This window comes from Mandrillus leucophaeus, unplaced genomic scaffold, assembly GCF_000951045.1.
Source record: "Mandrillus leucophaeus isolate KB7577 unplaced genomic scaffold, Mleu.le_1.0 Scaffold764, whole genome shotgun sequence".
Classification (NCBI taxonomy): Eukaryota; Metazoa; Chordata; class Mammalia; order Primates; family Cercopithecidae; genus Mandrillus; species Mandrillus leucophaeus.
Window position 1 is genome coordinate 996459 of NW_012108297.1, and position 19780 is coordinate 1016238.

Genomic DNA, 19780 nt, shown 5'->3' on the forward strand with positions numbered 1-19780 from the left:
CGCCCGGCCCCCTCCTGCCGCGCCGGGGCCCGCCCCCGACTTATTCTGGGGTCCCCGCTGCTAGGCCTTCGGGGAGAGTTGATCCCCTGGGTCTCGGGCTTATGCCACCCCCGCGGGGCCCCTAATAGTCACCCGGGGCAGGAGCCGGGTGTGGACAGGCGAGCCGCTTCCTTCCGAAGCCTTTGTGGACGCGTTTGCCTGGCACTCCTCATCCAACAAAAGGAAGGACGGAATCTGGGATCCTCCGCCTGGTGGTTATTTATTCCTGACCTGTTGTAACCTTCTGCCTGGCTCCCTTTCGTCCGCACACCTAGGGTTTTTGCACAAAGCAGCTAAAATTCGTTTTCATGCCCATTGGCTGAATGTAGTTCTCCTCCACTCAGCGCTGTCCCGCGTTTTTTTGTTTGTTTGTTTGTTTTGTTTTTGTTTTACCATCCTGTTGAACAAACACAGAGCCAACTTCTGACCCTGGCAATGAACAGCAGACACCAAGGCCGCCCTCCCAGCGCCAGCTTGCAGCTTTCCTCCCCGGGTCTCGTCTGAGTCCGTCATAAACTATGTTCATCAGCGTTTTGACAGCTTCCCCCACCCCAGACCCCCAACCTACCATGGGACCCCATGGCACCATGTCAGTGATCTCTTGCAGCAGCATGGATCAATGCCACTTTTATCTCAGGCTCATGATGAGCCTAGGTTCCAAACACAGCCTCTCTGGCCTCCCACAGGGGGCTCTCCTTTATCAACCCGCCTTTGTCAGTCTGCCCTCCATTCTTCTGGGGGCTTCCGTACCACACCTGTCTCCTTTAAACTGCTGTCTCTCCAAGCAGGCATTCCTTTTTTTTCTTTTTCCTTTTTTTTTTTTTTTTTTTTTGACGGAGTCTTGCTCTGTCGCCCAGGCTGGAGTAGTGGCGCAATGTCGGCTCACTGTAACCTCTGCCTCTCGGGTTCAAGCGATTCTGTCGCCTCAGCCTCCTGAGTAGTTGGGATTACAGGCGACCGCCACCATGCCCGATTAATTTTTGTATTTTCAGTAGAGGCGGGGTTTCGCCGCGTTGGCCAGGCTGGTCTCAAAACTCCTGGCCTCAAGTGCTCTGCCCGCCTCAGCCTCCCAAAGTGCTGGGATTACAGGAGTGAGCCACCGCGCCAGGCCCAACCAGGTGTTTCTAAGAATCTTCTCCAATTCGGCATGTTCAAATTCTGCAATTAATGTTCGGTTCCAGAACTCTCCCTTTCCCACAATTCTTGTGATTATCGTCTACTATGTGTATATTGATTTTTTTTGTTGTTGTTTTTTCTGTATATTGATTTCTTGTTTTCTCCTGGCTACTAGACTGTAAGCTTCCTGAGACCAGGGATCTTGCCTTCTCTTGTTTTCCTTATTTTAATGAGTGAGACAGTTATCCATTCAATTAAAACAGCAAAAGCAAAAACTTCAAGAGAGTCTAGACTCTCTTGAAAGTATATGCTCAATTTTGTGGGAACAGTTTGTGTGAACAGCACAAACATCCATCTATTTGAGTTGGAGGGTGGGGGGTGGTTTTTCCTGATATAAATGAATTTATTATTTTTGGGGGATTAGCTTATGAGTATTTTTCTGAGGAGAGTAACTACACATGAATCAGACCCTCAAAGTGGTCTGACTGCCCCAAAGTTAAGAATTGCTTGAGGCCCATCCATGAACCCCACCTCTGATAATACGTCTACTCCCTGTCCCCATGCCATTCATTTCTCTCTGCAATAATGGAAAGAGTCCTCTAGCTAGACCTTCCAATTCATTCTTTCGGAACTAGACCCAGCCAAATAATTAGCTGTCCCTCAAACACAGAAGCGGTATTCTGTTTTTACATCAGAATCACCAGTGGAGGCTTTAGAAAAAATAGAGATGCCTGGGTTCACCTCAGACCCAGAGTCAAAACCTGATTGAAGGTGATGGTGAGGGAAACCAGAACATAGGTATTCTGACAAAGAACTGTAGGTGATTCTGACATAGAACTGTAGGTGATTCTGACGTGGCCATGCCATGTCACTGCCTTTCTTGGGAATAGGGCTCCCAATTTGTAAAATGCCCTTACTTTCCTCTCCCCCATTTTTTTGTGGAAGGATTGAGAGTCTTTGCACCAGGTTTAATTTATTTCAACATTTTCATTTTCATTTAGAGCCAGGCCTGTGTTTCCTAAAAAAAACCAACTTGAGTTTGTGAGGATCGCAGGCTCAGTGCCATTCCTCAGCACCACTAAATCACCACCGCCTTCATCTCCAAATAAACCCAAAAAGTCAGGAATGAATTACATTCCTGACAGTGATATTACCAGCTGAAATTGTATGTTAAAATGCTGGCCATGAAGGAGAGTTGGTTGCTATAAGCAGATTCTGTGAATGTCATGAGAGTTCGAGTGAAGCTTCGAGAGTACAAGCAAAACACGGGTTTCTCTGTGCCTTTTTCTTGGTATTCCATCTGTTAAAATTTGTTGTCCACCATGTACTCAATATGACCTTGGATATTTTAAATCACATATGGGTGTAAGACTGAAATACTTTTCCAGAACTGGTTGTCTCTTTTTTCTTTTGAGTATTTTTTCGGGGGGATGAATTTTAAATGAATCTCTGAAGGCTTCCAGCCAGCACTTGCTTCTACCTCACAAAGACCAGTAAAGGCCCCAAGGCAGCTTGGTCCTGAGTATTTGGGGAGTGAGAGTTAGGAATTGTTGTGTTGATGAGGTAAGCACATATTTGTGAGGATCTTCCTACATCCTCTTCTTACTCCTTTTTATAGGAAGCTAGCTCTCGGAGGATGTGCTGTTCCTTGGCATCACTTGGGAGGTTGTCACATTGATCCATTGTAAAATGTGACATTGAATAAAGGTTCTGTCCACTTCTGCCTCCAATTCAAAGACCGTCTCTGGAATAGCTATTGGTGGTGAAGGGTTTAGGTTCTCTGTCTAACACCTGCAGCACTCGCCCTGTTCCCAAGAACCCCTACACCATTGAGCTTGGTTCTGCCTTCTCATATGTGAACTCTCTTCCTCTGATCTCAGAACTCTCGTGTGTGTCCTACCGATGGTAAGGAGTTTGATCACAACTGGCTGTCTTTTTAAAAAATACATACAAATGTTCATTTTGTACCTTTAAATAATCTGTTGATATGTTCCAAAATGATTCAGGCTGTGAGGAAAGAGCCAAGCACAGAGTTAGAGACCGGGGCATGAAAGAAATAGAGTATAAGGCCCAGAAAGAGTTGCCAGCCACAAACTTTGTAAAATTTTGTGTCAAATGGAGATTCACACTCAGAGACATCAACATTCTACAGAACCACAATGAGGCATCCTGATTTCGACACCGTGTTGTTCTACAAGGTTGATGTCCTAACTGTGGTGAACAACACAAACATCCATCTATCTGAGTTGGGGGGAGGGGAGTAGTTTTTCCTGATATAAATGAATTTATCATCTAACTGAAACCACTACACAACATTTAGAATTACAAAGAAATTTTATATTCTTGCTCATTTTCTTTGTCTTGGGCAGTCAATTTGTTTTTGTTGTTTTATGATTCAAATCACTTCCCTAATTCATTTGAAAAAACAGAATTGAGAAGCACAGCTCATAAATAACGCTCTCAGGGATTCTGTAAATCCCTGCTGCTGGTCCAATTGCAATGACTCTCATTATAATAAAAATCTCTGTATAACAAAGTTATTGTCAAACCTTATCCAACAACTGGTAATCCAAGTAGTCTCTGATAAACAATAAAGTCAGCCAGGCGCAGTGGCTCACGCCTGTAATCCCAGCACTTTGGGAGGCTGAGGCAGGCGGATCACGAGGTAAGAAGATCGAGACCATCATGGCCAACATGGTGAAACCCTGTCTCCACTAAAAATACAAAAAATTAGCTGGGTGTGATGGTGCATGCCTGTAATCCCAGCTACTCAGGAGGCTGAGGCAGGAGAATCGCTTGAACCAGGGAGTGGGAGGTTGCAGTGGGCCGAGATCACACCACTGTACTCCAACCTGGGGACAGAGTGAGACTCCGTCTCATTGGAATGGCATTTTATTGTTATCAAAACTGTCTATTACACAAAACCTTGTAAGAGCAATTGGAATGATCGTGAGAATACATCTGGTCACAGGATGTTAAATGGAAGCTTTTATTTTAGTCCCATTTTGAGAGAGGGCTCAGATAATAGTTGTCAACCACACTCACATTCCAAACAAAGTTCTGGACTACTATGTAGGATTTGCAAAGGAGTGTTCCTGAATTTCTTGTTTACTCTGTCATAGGCGTTCTAAGAGGCCCTTTCTCTGCACTTACCACAGGGAGGGGAACGGGGTTTTTCTCTCACCTTAAGTCTGGTGAGAAAGACTTCAGGAAGACCTCTTGGAGAGCTCCGTGGATGTCCCCTGCAGTTTGGGGAGTACCACGGACTGGTGCCTGGCTCATGCCTGAGAAACCTAAAGGACCAGAGTTAGCAAAAGTGGCCTGAATATCAGGTAGAGACTGTGGTCGGGGAAGTAATTTACTCTCACAGAAGACAAGTCTAAGAGAGTGACACAGGGCAGGATTGGCCTTGACTGTACCCAAGAGGATTGCTTGGAAAGGCAGGGGTCTCTGCAGCAAGAGGCCAGAGGTTTGCCTCCAAATGTTCAGGGTCCAGGGTAAAGCTCTAAAGCAACGAAGCAAAGGCAAAATGAACCTGCTCATGCCAAGGGGATGAATGGGTGGTAAGAAGCTCCCCAGCAGGGTGGCTGTGGTAAGTGATGTCCAACAAACCCACCACAGGGCTCATAAGAGAAAGCGTCAGCTGGAAACATCTGCCATGGCCAGAGGTAGCCATGGTAGCCAGAGCCATCCAACACCTTTCCGACTCCTCAGCTCTTTCTTCCCCTCTACCATCCTGGAGGAACTGGGTAGCCAGTGAGAGTAGAAAGAGGTGGAAGCACTAGGCTGGAAGGAAAACACAGGAAGCCTACCATTACTCACCTTTTCCCACTGAAGTGTGGAATTTTTAAGATTATTTTACTGTACCACACATTTTTAAAAACACTTCTAGGTTCAGGGGTACATGTGCAGGTTTGTTATATAGGTAAACGGCGTGTCACAGGGGTTTGATGTACAGATTATTTTGTCACCCAGGTAAAAGCATAGTATTCAATAGGGAGTTTTTCAATCCTGTCCCTCCTCGCACCTGCCACACTCAAGTAGGCTCCATGTCTGTTGTTCACTTCTTTCTGTCTATGTGTATTCAATGTTTAGCTTACACTTCTAAGCGAGAATATGCGGTGTCTGGTTTTCTGTTCTTGCGTTAATTTGTTTAGGATTATGGCCTCCAGCTCCACCTATGTTGCTGCAAAGGACATGATCTTATTCTTTTTTATGGCTGCATAATATTCCATGGTGTATATGTACCATATTTTCTTTATCCAGTCTATTTTTTTTCTTTTTCTTCTCTTTTCTTTTCTTTTCTTTTTTTTTTTTTTTTTTTTGAGACAGTTTCACTCTGTCGCCCAGGCTGGAGTGCAGTGGCACAATCTTGGCTCACCACTACCTCCGCCTCCTGGGTTCAAGCACTGCCTCAGCCTGTTGTGTTGCTGGGATTACAGGCATGTACCACCATGCCCAGCTAATTTTTTGTGCTGTTAGTAGAGACAGGGTTTCGCCACGTTGGCCGGGCTGGTCTTAAACTCCTGAGCTCAAGTGATCCGCTCGCCTCGGCCTCCCAAAATGCCGGGATTATAGGCTTGAGCCGCCATGCCCATCCCAGTCTACTGTTGATGGGCATTTAGGTTGATTCCCTGACTTTGCTATTGTGAATAGTGCTGCAATGAACATACAGGTCCATGTGTTTTTATGGTAGAATGATTTATATTCCTTTGGGTACATACCTAAAAATGAATTTCTGGCTAAAATTGCACTATGCATATATATTTGTGCGTGTGTGAGAGAGAGAGAGACACTTGCTTTATTGAAATATTCTCCTTATTACAGTAGTTTGGAATTGAACCTACAATATCTCCAAGGTATGCCTGTATCTTATCTCTTCTAACAACCTTTTTTTTTCTTGTTTTTGAGACGGAGTCTCACTCTATCACCCAGGCTGGAGTGCAGTGGCGCAATCTCTGTTGACCACAACCTCTGCCTCCCGGTTCAAGTGATCCTCCCACCTCAGCCTCCCAAATAGCTGGGATCACAGGTGTGTGCCATCATGCCCAGTGAATTTTTAATATTTTTGGTAGAGATGAGGTTTCACCATGTTGGCCAGGCTGGTCTCAAACTCCTGACTTCAAATGATCCGCATACTTTGACCTCCCAAAGTGTTGGGATTACAGGCATGAGCCACCACGCTCGACCTGTACTATGCATGTTAATTACTGAAATGAGAGTATATTTTTGGCTAAAAGTAATCAGAGGTCTTTTAATTATTTGGGAGTAGCCTAAAATGTCACAGGGCCTGTGTATTCAGTCATCTGAGGGACAGGAAAACAGGCCCCATAGAGCAGATGTAATGGAAGAGAATACAGCTGCATTCTGACTGTACCCACGAGCCCAGCTGGGTCAGCATATCAGCTATTCATTCAGATACAATGCACTCCATATTATATCTTAAAACCTCTGAGGATGTCTCATTCTGGCATCTTACCTGAATTATTAGCATGTCATGTATGTCAAGAAATTCCCTTTGTATGTATATAAATTATAGTTTAAGCTTTCCAACAACTAAGTTAGAAATAAGGATACTGGATTAAAAGAGTCAGGAATCTAAATGTTGCTTAACCTTCTATTAAATAAGCATCTGCTGTAGTTTCCTCATCTCTAAAGGGCCTGGATAAGATGATTGTCAAGGCCTCTTTCTGTAAGAAAATTCTATTTGGAAAGGCTACAGCACACCACAGATCAAGGACAAAGTTTTCAGACTGTTCCACAGGTGAGCAGCCGTCAGACCAGCATATCTGGCGTGAGATCGCTGCAGTGGTTTGGAATGATAAGGAAGAAGTATTTCCAAAATGAGGTACTGACAAGCACAGTGATGCCTTCCTTTGGAGGTGACATGTTACCTTGGTGGCAGTTTCCACATTATGCACTTGGCAATTGTGATCTGGGAATTCCGGAGCATTTTCCTTTATTCTCTGAATTCCTGTATCACTCCTGCCATCCTCCTTCGGTGAGAAACAGAGTTGCAAAGCCATCTGCGACTGGTGTTCAGAGGCAGAGCTGCAAATGAAAACCGGATCCTGTGTTCTGAAATTTTCCCTATTTTACTCCTTTTTCCCTATTTTAGCTAGGAGATTCTTGTCTGCTACAAGAGAATAAGCCAAAAGAGCAAGCAATTTTGATTTTAATCAGTCCCCTCTTTAGACTTTTTGCCAACATGCATTAAGCTTATGGAAGTCATCCATTCTCTATTGATTTAAAAAAACCTCCTAAATTAGAGAGCTGATTACTAATTATTTTGCAGTATGATATCCTTTTTTGAGGACTTTTAGTAATTCTTATTCAGTTTTTTAAAGTTCTAAGCAAGTGCTCTTGCTTCAGCCTGATTGTTTTATTGTCCCACTCTGCTGTCTGCCACTCAACTGCCCAGTCTTTACCCTGAGACTTTGCTATGATCCGGCAACTAAAGAGTTAACAGCAAATGGAGAAGGAGGCCTCCTGGATCTGCTGAGGTGGGCAGCCAGTGTCTGACAGGCTGGTGTCTTTTCTGCACTGGTTGTTACATATTTTAAATATCATCCCTGATTGGGGGCTCTTGGAAAATATTCTCAACTTCTCTCCACCAAAAAGTATCTTTTTTTCATCTCTCTTTCTCTCTCCACCCTCTTAGAAGAATAAAGAAGAAGCGTTTATTCCCAAGCCAAACTCTATCAGCTGTTATTCTTCATTCTGTCCTCTCCTAATACTCTCTCTCTTTTGGTACCTGATCCCTCCCTCTCAAGTGGTCATTCCACTTAGCCTACAAACATATGGGTATTTCCTCCATCCTAAAAACACCTTCCGTAGATTCTGCCTTTTTAATCAAGCTCCAATTTCATCACTTCCATTCCCTTCGATGAGAACATTCTCAAAAGTATAGTTTTCACTTGCTACCTCCCCTTTACTTTCAGTCCTTGCTTTACTTTCAGCCCCCACTAGTCTTTCAATTCCACACCTCCTCTGTCAAAAATGCTCCTTGTAGCTTTACAGTGAATGACCCTTTGGTCACAAGTTCAGCTAACTGCTGCAGACTCCTGGTTGTCCTCCTCGAAACTCACCCATCCTTTTGTTCCTGGGATGTCATTGCAATCTCCTGGATTTCCTTCTTCCTCTCTGACTGCTTCTCACATATTCCTTCACAGGAAGCTCCTCTTGTGCAGACGTGGTCCTCAACATCCTACGCGTGGTCCTGTCTCTTCTACCACTGGTCTCTCCCTCCGTCTAATGGTATCTCTTTGCAAACCACTCATCCATCCTGTGTCTTTATGTGATCAGCCAGCCAGTACCTCCAATTCAAAACCACACTCTAGGAAGCCACCTTATTCATAGACCAGCCTGAAATCTGGGAGTTAGCAACAACTCCTTTTCTCTTCAAACCATCTCATCTTCACTCAGGAATTAAGTCCTACTTCTTAATCGTACTTTTACAGCATCCTGGGAGTCTGTGTGCTTTTTATTTCTACTCTTTTAGGGCAAGTCCTGGTCACCTTTAGTATGCTTAATTGCCCTACTTGCTCCCCTCAGCCTCCACTCTCTCCCCTGCTCCAATCTTCTTTTCTTTCTGTCCCCACTCTCTTTTTCAATGATTTGATTTTCTTTCTTTATTTCACTTTAAAAAAATACATATCCTACATGCCCAATTAAAAAGTGAAACTGAGAAGCTAAGCAGTGACGGAACAGCAACCTGGACCTCTTTGGAGATGAGAATGATGACGCCGTCAGTATAGAAAGTGTTAACAAACACTGAATGCCCTGATCCACCTACAAACACACCAAAGGCAACTGAAAGGAAAAGCTGGGGAAAGGGAAAATGGAAGTCAAAGAAATGCAAATATTCTTTCAAATGTATAAACAATCTCGAGGAACATCATAACCAACCATTGTTTGGAGTTCAGTTTAACTGGCACGGTAAAAAAGGAGATCCATTAGTGTTTGCAACTGTAGGAAGCAACAGAGTTACCTTGTATGAATGTCACTCACAGGGAGAAATCCGGTTGTTACAATCTTACATGAATGCTGGTGGATCCTTTCTTGGGTTTTAAATATCTTTGGTCAAAGGCATTTATTTTCTTTTTTTTTTTTTTTTGAGACAGAGTCTTGCTCTGTCGCCCAGGCTGGAGTGCAGTGGCCAGATTTCAGCTCACTGCAAGCTCCGCCTCCTGGGTTCACGTCATTCTCCTGCCTCAGCCTCCTGAGTAGCTGGGACTACAGGCGCCAGCCACCTCGCCCGGCTAGTTTTTTGTATTTTTTAGTACAGACGGGGTTTCACCGTGTTAGCCAGGATGGTCTCGATCTCCTGACCTCGTGATCCACCCATCTCGGCCTCCCAAGGTGCTGGGATTACAGGCTTGAGCCACCGCGCCCGGCCAAAGGCATTTATTTTCAACAAGTATACCAAAACTTTTATAAATTAATCAACTTCCTAAAGTTTTTTCTAAAAAAATAGTGAAAAGGCCAGGTGCGGTGGCTTACACCTGTAATCCCAGCACTTTGGAAGGCCGAGGCAGGTGGATCACTTGAGGTCAGGAGTTCGAGACCAGCCTGACCAACATGGTGAAACCCCTTCTTTACTAAAAACTACAAAAATAAGCTGGGCGTGGTGGCACGTGCCTGTAATCCTAGCTACCCAGGAGGCTGAGGCATGAGATTCACTTGAACCCAGGAAGCGGAGTTTGCAGCAAGCCAAGATGACTCGGGTGACAGAGTAAGACTCTGTCTCAAAAAAAAAAGTGAAAAAATCCAAATATGTCTAATAAAAAGTTAATAATCTCCCCTTGCTGCCACCCCCTTCCTTCCTACTTCCAGTGTGAACAAACAGTCTGGTATGCATCCTTTGAAAATTTGTTCATGTACATATATATATTCACATTTTAAAACAAAAAGTGGGATTATGGTATGTATATTACTGTAGAACTCTCTTTTCTGACTTAAAAGTATACCATGGACATCCCTCCAAGTCAATACATAGAAATTTGACTCATTTATTTTTTAAAAATCACAGCTTTATTAAGATATAATTCATATACCATACAATATACCATTTAATGGTATATTCAATGATATTTAGTATATGTACACAACTGGGCAATTATGACCCCTGTCAATTTTAGAACATTTTCATTGCCTCAAAAAGAAATTCTATACCTATTATCAGTCCTGTTATGCTATATCCATTATTTCCCGCTTCCCCCCAAAGTAGATTAAGGTTGCAAGGGACAACCACTAAACTAATTTTTGTATCCATGGATTTTCCCATTCTTAATATTTCATATAAATAGAATTGTATGATATATGATCTTTTGTTTCTGGATTCTTTAACTTATTCATGCACATTGTAGCATGCATCAGTACTTAATTGCTTTCTTGCCAAATAGTAGAGTCTATTGAAAGAATGTACCACGTTTTGTTTATCCATTCATCTGTTGGTAGACACATGAGTTGTTTCCGTCATTTGACTATTAGAAGTAATGCTGCTGTGAACATTCATGTACATGTTTTCATGTGGATATACATTTTCATTTCTTTTGGTTATATATACAGTAGTGAAATTTTGGGGTCATTCAAGAACCCTATGTTTAACCTTTTGAAGAATTGCCAAAGTCAGAGAATGTCTTAGTCCATTTTGTGCTGCTCTAACAGAATAGCACAGACTGGGTATTCTGTGAACAGAAATGTATTGGCTCACTGTCCTGGAGGCTCCATTTTACATTAACATCAGCAGTGTATGAGAATTTCTATTTCTCCATATAGTTGCCAACAATTGTTATTGTCCATTAAGTCTTTTTAAAATTATAGCCATACTAATGAGTGAAGTGGTATCTCACTGTGGTTTTGATTTGCATTTTCCTGAGGGCTATGATATTCAACACTTTTCATGCACTTACTGGCCATTCATATATCTTCTTTGAAGAAATATTTACTCAGATTTTTTGCCCATTTTAAATTGAGTTATCTTTTGACTATTGAGTTGTGATGGTTCTTCATACAAGTCTCTTATTAAATATATGACAACCTGTCTAGGCGAGGTGGCTCACACCTGTAATCCTGGCACTTTAGGAGGCCAAGGTAGGCGGATCACGAGATCAGGAGATCGAGACCATCCTGGCTCACAAGGTGAAACCCCGTCTCTACTCAAAATACAAAAAAATTAGCCGGGCATGGTGGTGGGCGCCTGTAGTCCCAGCTACTCGGGAGGCTGAGGCAGGAGAATCACTTGAACCCGGGAGGCGGAGATTGCAGTGAGCCGAGATTGCGCCACTGCACTCCAGCCTGGGTGACAGAGTGAGACGCTGACTCAAAATAAATAAATAAATAAATAAATAAATAAATAAATAAATAAATACGTATGTATGTATGTATGACAACCTATTATTCTGGTTGTCTTTTCACTTTTGTAATGATATCCTTTGAAGTACAGAAGTTTTTTATTTTGATGAAGTCCAAATTAGCTACATTTTTTCTTTTGTTGCTAATGTCTTTGGTGTCATATCTAAGAAGACTTTGCCTAACCCAAGGCCGCCAGATTTACTCCTATACTTTCTTCCAAGAGTTTTATAGTTTTAACTCTTACGTTTAGGCCTTTGATCCATTTTGAGTTATTTTTTGTGTAGGACATGAGGAAAGGGTCCAACTTTATTCTTTTGCATGAAGTTATCCACTTGGCTCAGCACCATTTGTTGAAAAGATTTTCCTTTCCCCATTGGACTGTCTTGGCACCCTTGTTGACAATCAATTGACCATAAATGTGAGGGTTTGTGTCTGGACTCTCAATTCGATTCTGTGATTTATCTGTTTACCTTATGCCAGCACCACACTGCCTTGATTAATGTGGTAAGTTTTAAAATTCGGAGGTCTGAGTCCTCCACTACGGTTTGAATGTGTCCCTGAAAGAGCATGTATTAGAAACTCAATCCCCAACCCAGCATTGTTGGGAGGTAGGGCCTAATGGTAGGTGATTAGGCTAAGAGGGCTCTGCCCCTCTTGCTCTCCTGCTCACATGCACTCTTTCTCTCTTGCTCGCTTTTGCACTCTTTTTCTGTCCCATCTTTTTGCCCCTCTTGCCCTCTCTTTGCCCTTCTGCCATGGGATGATGCAGCAAGAAGGCCCTTGTCAGATGCTGGCTCCTTGATCTTGGGCTTCCTAGCTTCCTGAACAGTGAGCCAATAAATTTCTGTTCACAGAATACCCAGCATGTGCTATCCTGTTATAGCAGCACAAAACAGACTAAGATATTCTCTGACTTTATTCTCTTTCAAAATTATTTTGATTATTCTGTGTCCCTCCCATTTACATATGAATTATTAAATCAATTTGTCAGTTTTGGCAAAGGAGCTAGCTGTTGTTTTGCAAGGGATTGTATTGAATATTGCCATCTTAACAATATTTGTCTTCCAATTCATGAACATGAAATTTTTTTCCGTTTATCTAAGTCTTCTTTAATTTCTTTCAACAATGTTTTGAAGTTTTCAGATATAAGTTTTGCATTTGTTTTGTTAAATTTATTCCTAAGTATTTTATTATTTTTGATGCTATTGTAAGTACATCGTTTTTTATAATTTTGTTTTCAGATTGTTTGTTGCTAGTGTATAGAAACACAATTGAATTTTTTTTTTCTTTGAGACAGAGTCTTATTCACTCTGTCACCCAAGGTAGAGTGCAGTGGCACAATCTCGGCTCACTGCAACCTCCACCTCTCAGGTTCCAGAGATTCTCCTGCCTCAGTAGTTGGGACTACAGGTGTGTACCACCACGCCTGGCTAATTTTTGTATTTTTAGTAGAGACAGGGTTCTGCCATGTTGGCCAGGCTGGTCTCGAACTCCTGACCTCAAGTGATCCGCCTACCTCAGCCTCTCAAAGTGCTGGGATTGCAGGCGTGAGGCACTGTGCCTGGCCAGAAACACAATTGATTTTGTATGTTGATCTTGCAACCTGCAATTTTGCTAAACTTATTCGTTAGTTCTGGTATTGTGTGTGTGCGCGTGCATTCCCTAAGATTTCCTATATTCAGGATTATGTCATCTGCAAATAGAGATAGTTTTACACCTTCCTTTTTCTATTTGGATGCTGATACTTCTTTTTCTTGCCTAACTGCCCTGGCTAGAACCTCCAGCACAATGTTGAATAGAAGTGACAAGAATGGACATCTTTATTTTGTTCCTGATCTTGGGGGAAAGCATTCAGCCTTTCATCATTGAATATTATGTTAGCTGTGGGGATTTTTGTAGGTGGCCTTTATCAAGTTTCACAAGTACTCTTCTAGTCTAGTTGTTGAGTGCTTTTTTCATGAAGCAGTGTTGGATTTTGTCAATTCTTTCTTCTGTGTTTATTGAGATGATCATACTTTTGTCCTTAATTCTATTAGCCTACTGATGCCTAGTGTTCCATTATTGGAACCCTAAGCATGTGGGAGTTATTTATATCCTACTGCTTAAGGTCATTGCCAAGGTCTGATTGCAAAAATTTAAAAAATTGCAACTTCAGGCATAAATGGGTTAATTTCATGTGTTACATGGATTGATTTTCAGATGTTAAATCAATTTTGCATTCCTGGAATAAATTCTGGTTGGTCATGATGTATAATCTTTTCAATACACTGCTGGACTTGGATTGCTAACATGTTGTTGAAGATTTTTTTATCTATATTCCTAAGACATACCAGTCTGTAGTTTTCTTTTCTTCTGATGTTTCTGTCTGGTTTTGGTATCGGGGCCTCAAAAAATGAGCTGAGCAGTCATTTCTACCAGCTGAATAATATTCCATAATTTGGTTGTGTCACAATTTATTTAGCCATAGCCCTACTGGTAAATACCTGTTTCCATTTTTTGCCACTATTAACAATGTAACGATGTATAGTATATACATATATACACACACACACACACTCTTACGTATGTGTGGTTTATTTATTTATTATTTATTTATTTATTAATCAGGGATCCTTTTCCCATTAGCTTTTATTAATAAAAGAATCACAATTAGGTCATAAATAAACAGGCAAATTATTAATTACACGATTTGAGGCTTAGGATGAAAACCTGTCAAAATTAGTTTAATATACAGCAAAGTTATACGACACACTAAAACTAACTGTTTAATAGTTTTTGCCTTGTGTGAACTGCCTGTAGTGAAAAAGGAACACATTTTTAGTGATGAATGATCCAATAAACTGTATTTTGGAACTTTTCAAGAGGAAGAAGGAAAAAAGATTTCAACAAAATTGAGAGCAAATACAGATCCTAACCAAGGCATCGTGACATCAGGGAGGCCATGTGCTTGCCAAATGTAAAACTTGATTCCCCCAACCACATACAGAAACCAAAAGCTGCACTGGCTTTGTAGTTATGTCTACAGTCTTAAGTTTCCCTTATGGATACTAGGTTACAACAAAACACTTCATAATTGCAAGCCTTTCCACATCCCCCTGAACTAAAAATAACTCAAGATGTCATTAGTTCTTAAAATCCCCAATAAAATAACCTCTAAAAATAATCTTGACCATTTTCTTAGCTTTTTCCCTGAAGCAACTGGGCTCTTTAAAGAATGCACACACACCAAGAAAGTCCTACCCATGTTTTCTCATTCCCATTTAGCCACATTTGAAAAGACCTTGATTTCAGTGGGAGAGATGACCATAAGTTTCAGAAAGGCCACACACTAGACATGAGGTGCCTTTTAGTTATTTTTTAAAAAAAGTTATTAACACTGTGAAATGTAGCTTTTTTAAAAAACCCCAATACCACGTGCCAGATAACTCTTTCACCCCAAAATATAAAATCCTTTGCTTATAATTTTAAGATTCTCAGTGAGCTGTGGAATATTATGCATATTTAATACCTACTAGCAAGTAGATGGCATCCATGTGTCTGTCACACCGACTTTCCAAATAACCTGATTCACCCATTAAGGACTGCTCTGGCCCTCGGTTCTCTGACTTCTTCAGAAACCACGTCTTTGGAACTTTTCATTTCTACAACTTTTTTTAAAACCTGCAGCTTGAGCTTTCTCCATCATCCCAGTCACTCTGCCTGATTCTATCCCATTTAAAGTAACCTCATCTGAGAACCTGCAATCACCTTTTACCAAACACACGATAAGCCTTAGCAGCCTAGGGACTATGATAACTCTGGCCTTGGCCTGAGTTTACACAAGAACGTGATAGTTTGCTGACCTTGTGGAGGGAAATCTAAATGAAATCAATGTAACAAACAAAGCTAGCCAAGATCAGGTATTTCCATTCTGAGTATAAAAACAATTGATCTTAAGCAACAGGCAGAGATGTTAATGCAGGAGATATATTTGTACAATCAAACTCTTGTGTGCTGGTGAAAGACTTTACCCGCAAAGTCAAGTCAAGACAAAACCAAAGCAAAATGGAGAATGAGTCAATGTCACAATGCAATAAAAAGAACAGGATTCAAGCTTCTTGCTACAAATACTGAACTGGAATCTTTTTCTTTACAAATTTGACTAGAAGACAGCAGTCATGACACTTCCCTAATAAGGCAATACCTTCAGGTCAACCTGTGTTCTGAAGCAATTCAATGTTCAATGAATATTGGGGGTGGGGGTGGGGTCTAATATACATTTTTTCTGTGAGAATGGCAGCCAAACTACCTCAGGGTCTCAAGGGACTGAGAGACCTCAGAAAGGAAATACTATCAGGGCTGGATCTCGGCCTTCCTTTCAGCAGCCAAAGTCAGAAGAATCCAAAGAGACTCTAACTTCACGGCAAAGATTTTATTACTGTTACCATTACAAAAGTCAACCAATGATATTTTCATTGAAATATCCACACTGAATGATGTTTCAACACATGAGACAAAGAGGGATGTTTTTGGAGAAGGCTCTTAAGGTAGAACATTAGCAAATCTTACCGGTTGGCTAAAACAAAAATGAGTTCATTCAACCCAACTGGAGGCCTGTTAGGGCTGTTCCTTCTCACTGTGGCCTGACTAAAAGCCAGTGGCATTAAAAGAGTCACATTTCCCAAGTCTGGGGGTGCCCCAGTCGGGTGGTGCTGCTTTCAAAAGCCCTGTGTCCCTAAACATATCCATCCTCACAAGATCAGTTTCCCCAAATGCTGGTTCTAAAAATAGGCTCAGGGCTGGCAGAAATCATTCAGGAAGCTTCTTGAAGGCCCTCTCTTTATTTCTCAGTCTGACTTTCAACTTGTCCCAGCTACTGTAAACAGCTTCAGCTTCCCAAGGTCACTAGCAACTTCTACTTTTGCTAATATCCTTGGTTTTCCATGGCAGGGGTTGTGACCGTCTGTTAGACTAGTGGCCCCCCCATTAACTGCACCTCCACTTCACACCCTTTTCTTGAATCTGGGCTGGGCTTGTAACTTGTTTAGTAAGTAGAGGTAATACTCCAGCTCTCTTCTGATTAGAAAAAATCATCATCATCATCATCATCATCATCATCATCAATAGAGGGCAGTAGAAAGGATGCTGCGACAATTCTGGACTTAAGCCTTCAGAAGGCCTGGCCACTTCTTTCAAGCTCTTGGGAGCTCTGAGCTGCATGTGAGAGGTCTAGCTACCCTGCCAGCAAGGCCACTTAGAGAGATTACACAGAGAAGGACAGATGCAGGAGTGCAGGCAGAGAGAGAAGCCCAGCCACCGCAGTCTCTCCACTGACCTGCTGACCACATGAGTGGCCACCTGCAGGTTGGTAGAAGAACAGCCCAGCTGAGCCCAGCTCAGCCTGAAGAACAGTTGGGGGTGGGGCATTTTTTAAGCCAATAAAGTTTTGGGGTAAGCTTGTTGGCAACATTTGACAACCAAAAACACTGGTCATTCATAGATGCCTTTTTTCTAAGTCCAAGACAATTACTCAAATGCAAAGAAAATATGGCAAACGTTTTCCCACCACAACCTTCTCAGTCAACAGTTAAACTATCGGCTGGGGGAAAAAAAAGCTACACCTCTTAATTCATAAATATCTGTGATTCTTTTTCTATGACTATTTAATGCCAATGCAAAGGTAGAACAGTCAGCTTCTGACAATCTCAGGCACTGGCCTAATTCTCATTTGGCCAAAAAGAGAAGCCATCAAAATGAATTATCAACTACTGGATACATGATGGTAAATGAGATTGTTCTCACTTTTCTAGGATGTTGATACTTAATTTTCCCAAATCTTTTCTTCTTCTTATCATCCCCCACAATGAGGAAAAAAAATTAAACTGGTTAAGGTTATAAAAAGAAAAAAAAGCCTATAACTAGAATTTGAATCCCCATAATCTGCAAAATATAGTGCACAATTTAACTGCTTCCTCACTTTAAAATGAAATTCTATAAAATACAATGTTGTCTACATTGTGGAGATGATTTCTTCTTATCTGAGGAAATGAGTAATTGGGAAGCAGGTATTGTTGAGTTAAAATACAGTGGTCTTTAAATGGTTTCAAATTTTGCTTATCAAAAAGTAGTCAACCACAATGCAAGCCTTCCAAATCCAAGTTCTGTCTTCACATCAACTTTCTTCTGTCTGTTCTTGATCTTTCTAGGGAGAGGGTGAAAGTCCACATCTATTTCTGTGCTGAAGTTTTGGTAGGTTTTCTCATCTGAAACTTTTCTGCTGTTGCATCAGGCCCACGTTTTCATAGATTCTAGTCCTGTCTTCTCTCATTTCTGCACAGGGTGGCATTGGAGTACAAGGCAGGAGGGGGTTCTGGTCTCCACTCGTCTGGTCTGCTAGAGAATACTTAATATTCGTATATTCGTTCCCTTTCCTCTTGCTTTTCTGCTTTTGTTCAATCCTGCGCTGTAGTGTTTCAATATAACGCTGGACTGCCATATAGATAAATCGGTACCATGCTTCTGTCTGGACCATCCCTGACCTCTTGGACCACACCATCTGGATGGTTTGGGAAACATCAATGTTGCAGTCAACACCTTCACCTCTGATGATGTCGATAAGAATATCAATCACAATGAAAGTCCCTGTCCGGCCAATTCCAGCACTGCAGTGCACCACGACCGGCCCTGCATCCATGATGCTCTCCTGCTTATGGTGCACCTTCTCCAGGAGGTCTAGCACGCCCCCGGGGTTGCTGAGCACTCCGTGATCCGGCCAGGTCCGAAAGTGGTATTGCCAGACTGTTCTCTCCATATTCCCTTGTCCAACTTTTGAAAGTTTAAGTTCTCTCAGCGTATAGTCATGAGTGGTGCTTTCTTTGATGTTCCTAACAGGCATGACGCCATATTCCTTTAGAGCATACTCATCAGGCCAGTATTTGACACGTTTACTCTTTCCTCTCTCCACTTCTTTCATTGTCATGATAATCACTCTGGAGTTTTCTTGGAACACCATCCACCAAAAGTCACTCACTGTGTTTTGCAGGCAGCCTTGTGTGGCAGTGTAACTCTTTTTGGGCTTCGAATTGTTGCACTTGGTTTCAAATTCAGGCATGATGATATTTGCATTGATGTAATCTGAAACAGGCTCATTGGGATCACCGTCAAGAACAACAACCCGGGTATGATCAAAGGGCAGGATGTTTTTAATATCTATTTTTGTTTTTGTTTTCTTACTTTTAACCCTCTTTTCAGCTGTAAAGAAGTTTGCACTCCTGTTGTTGCAGTGTCTGAAATTCTTTCCAAAAGCCTTGTTTGACTTTATCTGTGGTCTCAGCTAATTTGCTTAGTTCTCGAACTCTGCTTTCTATTTCAGCAGCATTTCTACAAGTCATGTTAAGGGGCTGCTTGAGTTGTAGTACTGTACCCAATGTTTCCACCATAGGATTCTTCTTGTAATGTTCCACAAGATCTGTCAAATAATCAAACCGTTCTCCTCCACCAGTGTTGTATTTCAGTTTCTGACAGCGAATCATTTATTCAAAAATCATTTATTTCCGAAAAAATTCCTAAATGTGAGATTCTGATTCAAAAGGTAGATATTTTTCTTTTTTAGGGGGACGGAGTCTCGCTCTGTCGCCCAGGCTGGAGTGCAGTGGCATAATCTCGGCTCACTGCAACCTTTACGTCCCAGGTTCAAGCAATTCTCATGCCATGCCTCAGCCTCCTGAGTAGCTGGGGTTACAGGCGCTGGGATTATAGCCACCACACCCAGCTAATTTTTGTATTTTTAGTAGAGATGGGGTTTCACCATGTTGGCCAGTGATCCTGACCTCAAGTGATCTGCCTGCCTTGGTCTCCCAAAGTGCTGGGGTTACAGGCATGAGCCACCACGCCCAGCCAAAGGTAAATATTTTTAGTGTTCATATATATTTTCAGATATCTTTCTAAAAAGGTGGTAACAATTTGTACCACTACCAGCAATATATGAAAATACTAGTTTCTCTACACCCCACCAAGACTGATTGTTATCATTATTTTTAAAGCTTTTTACATTGCCAAGGTGATATTTTCTTTTCATTTCCCTGACTACTATTTTTCTATTGGAAAAAATTTAGGTCTTTATATATCAGGGACGAGAATCCCTTTTCTGCTATATATTTTACAAATTTTTTTTTAGTTTGTTACTTTCCTTTTGACTTTGGTTTTGATGTTTTTGACATAAAAGTATTTTTAACTATTTAAGGTTAAATATCTCTCTCTCTCTCTCTCTATCTCTCTATCTCTATCTCTC

The 19780-nt window shown here is 41.6% G+C and overlaps 1 protein-coding gene and 1 pseudogene across 1 annotated transcript in view; both read right to left on the reverse strand.

Moving 5' to 3' along the window:
- TMEM150C (transmembrane protein 150C) overlaps positions 1-414 on the reverse strand; it is an 83003-nt gene extending 82589 nt beyond the window's left edge. The window contains exon 1 of the mRNA XM_011966567.1: positions 133-414. Within this exon, the coding sequence (XP_011821957.1) occupies positions 133-212 (80 nt within the window). The 5' untranslated portion in view covers positions 213-414. The remainder of the gene's footprint in view (positions 1-132) is intronic.
- A 17335-nt stretch (positions 415-17749) lies between these two features.
- Positions 17750-19022, reverse strand: LOC105529426 (annotated as a pseudogene).
- Positions 19023-19780: the final 758 nt, after the last annotated feature.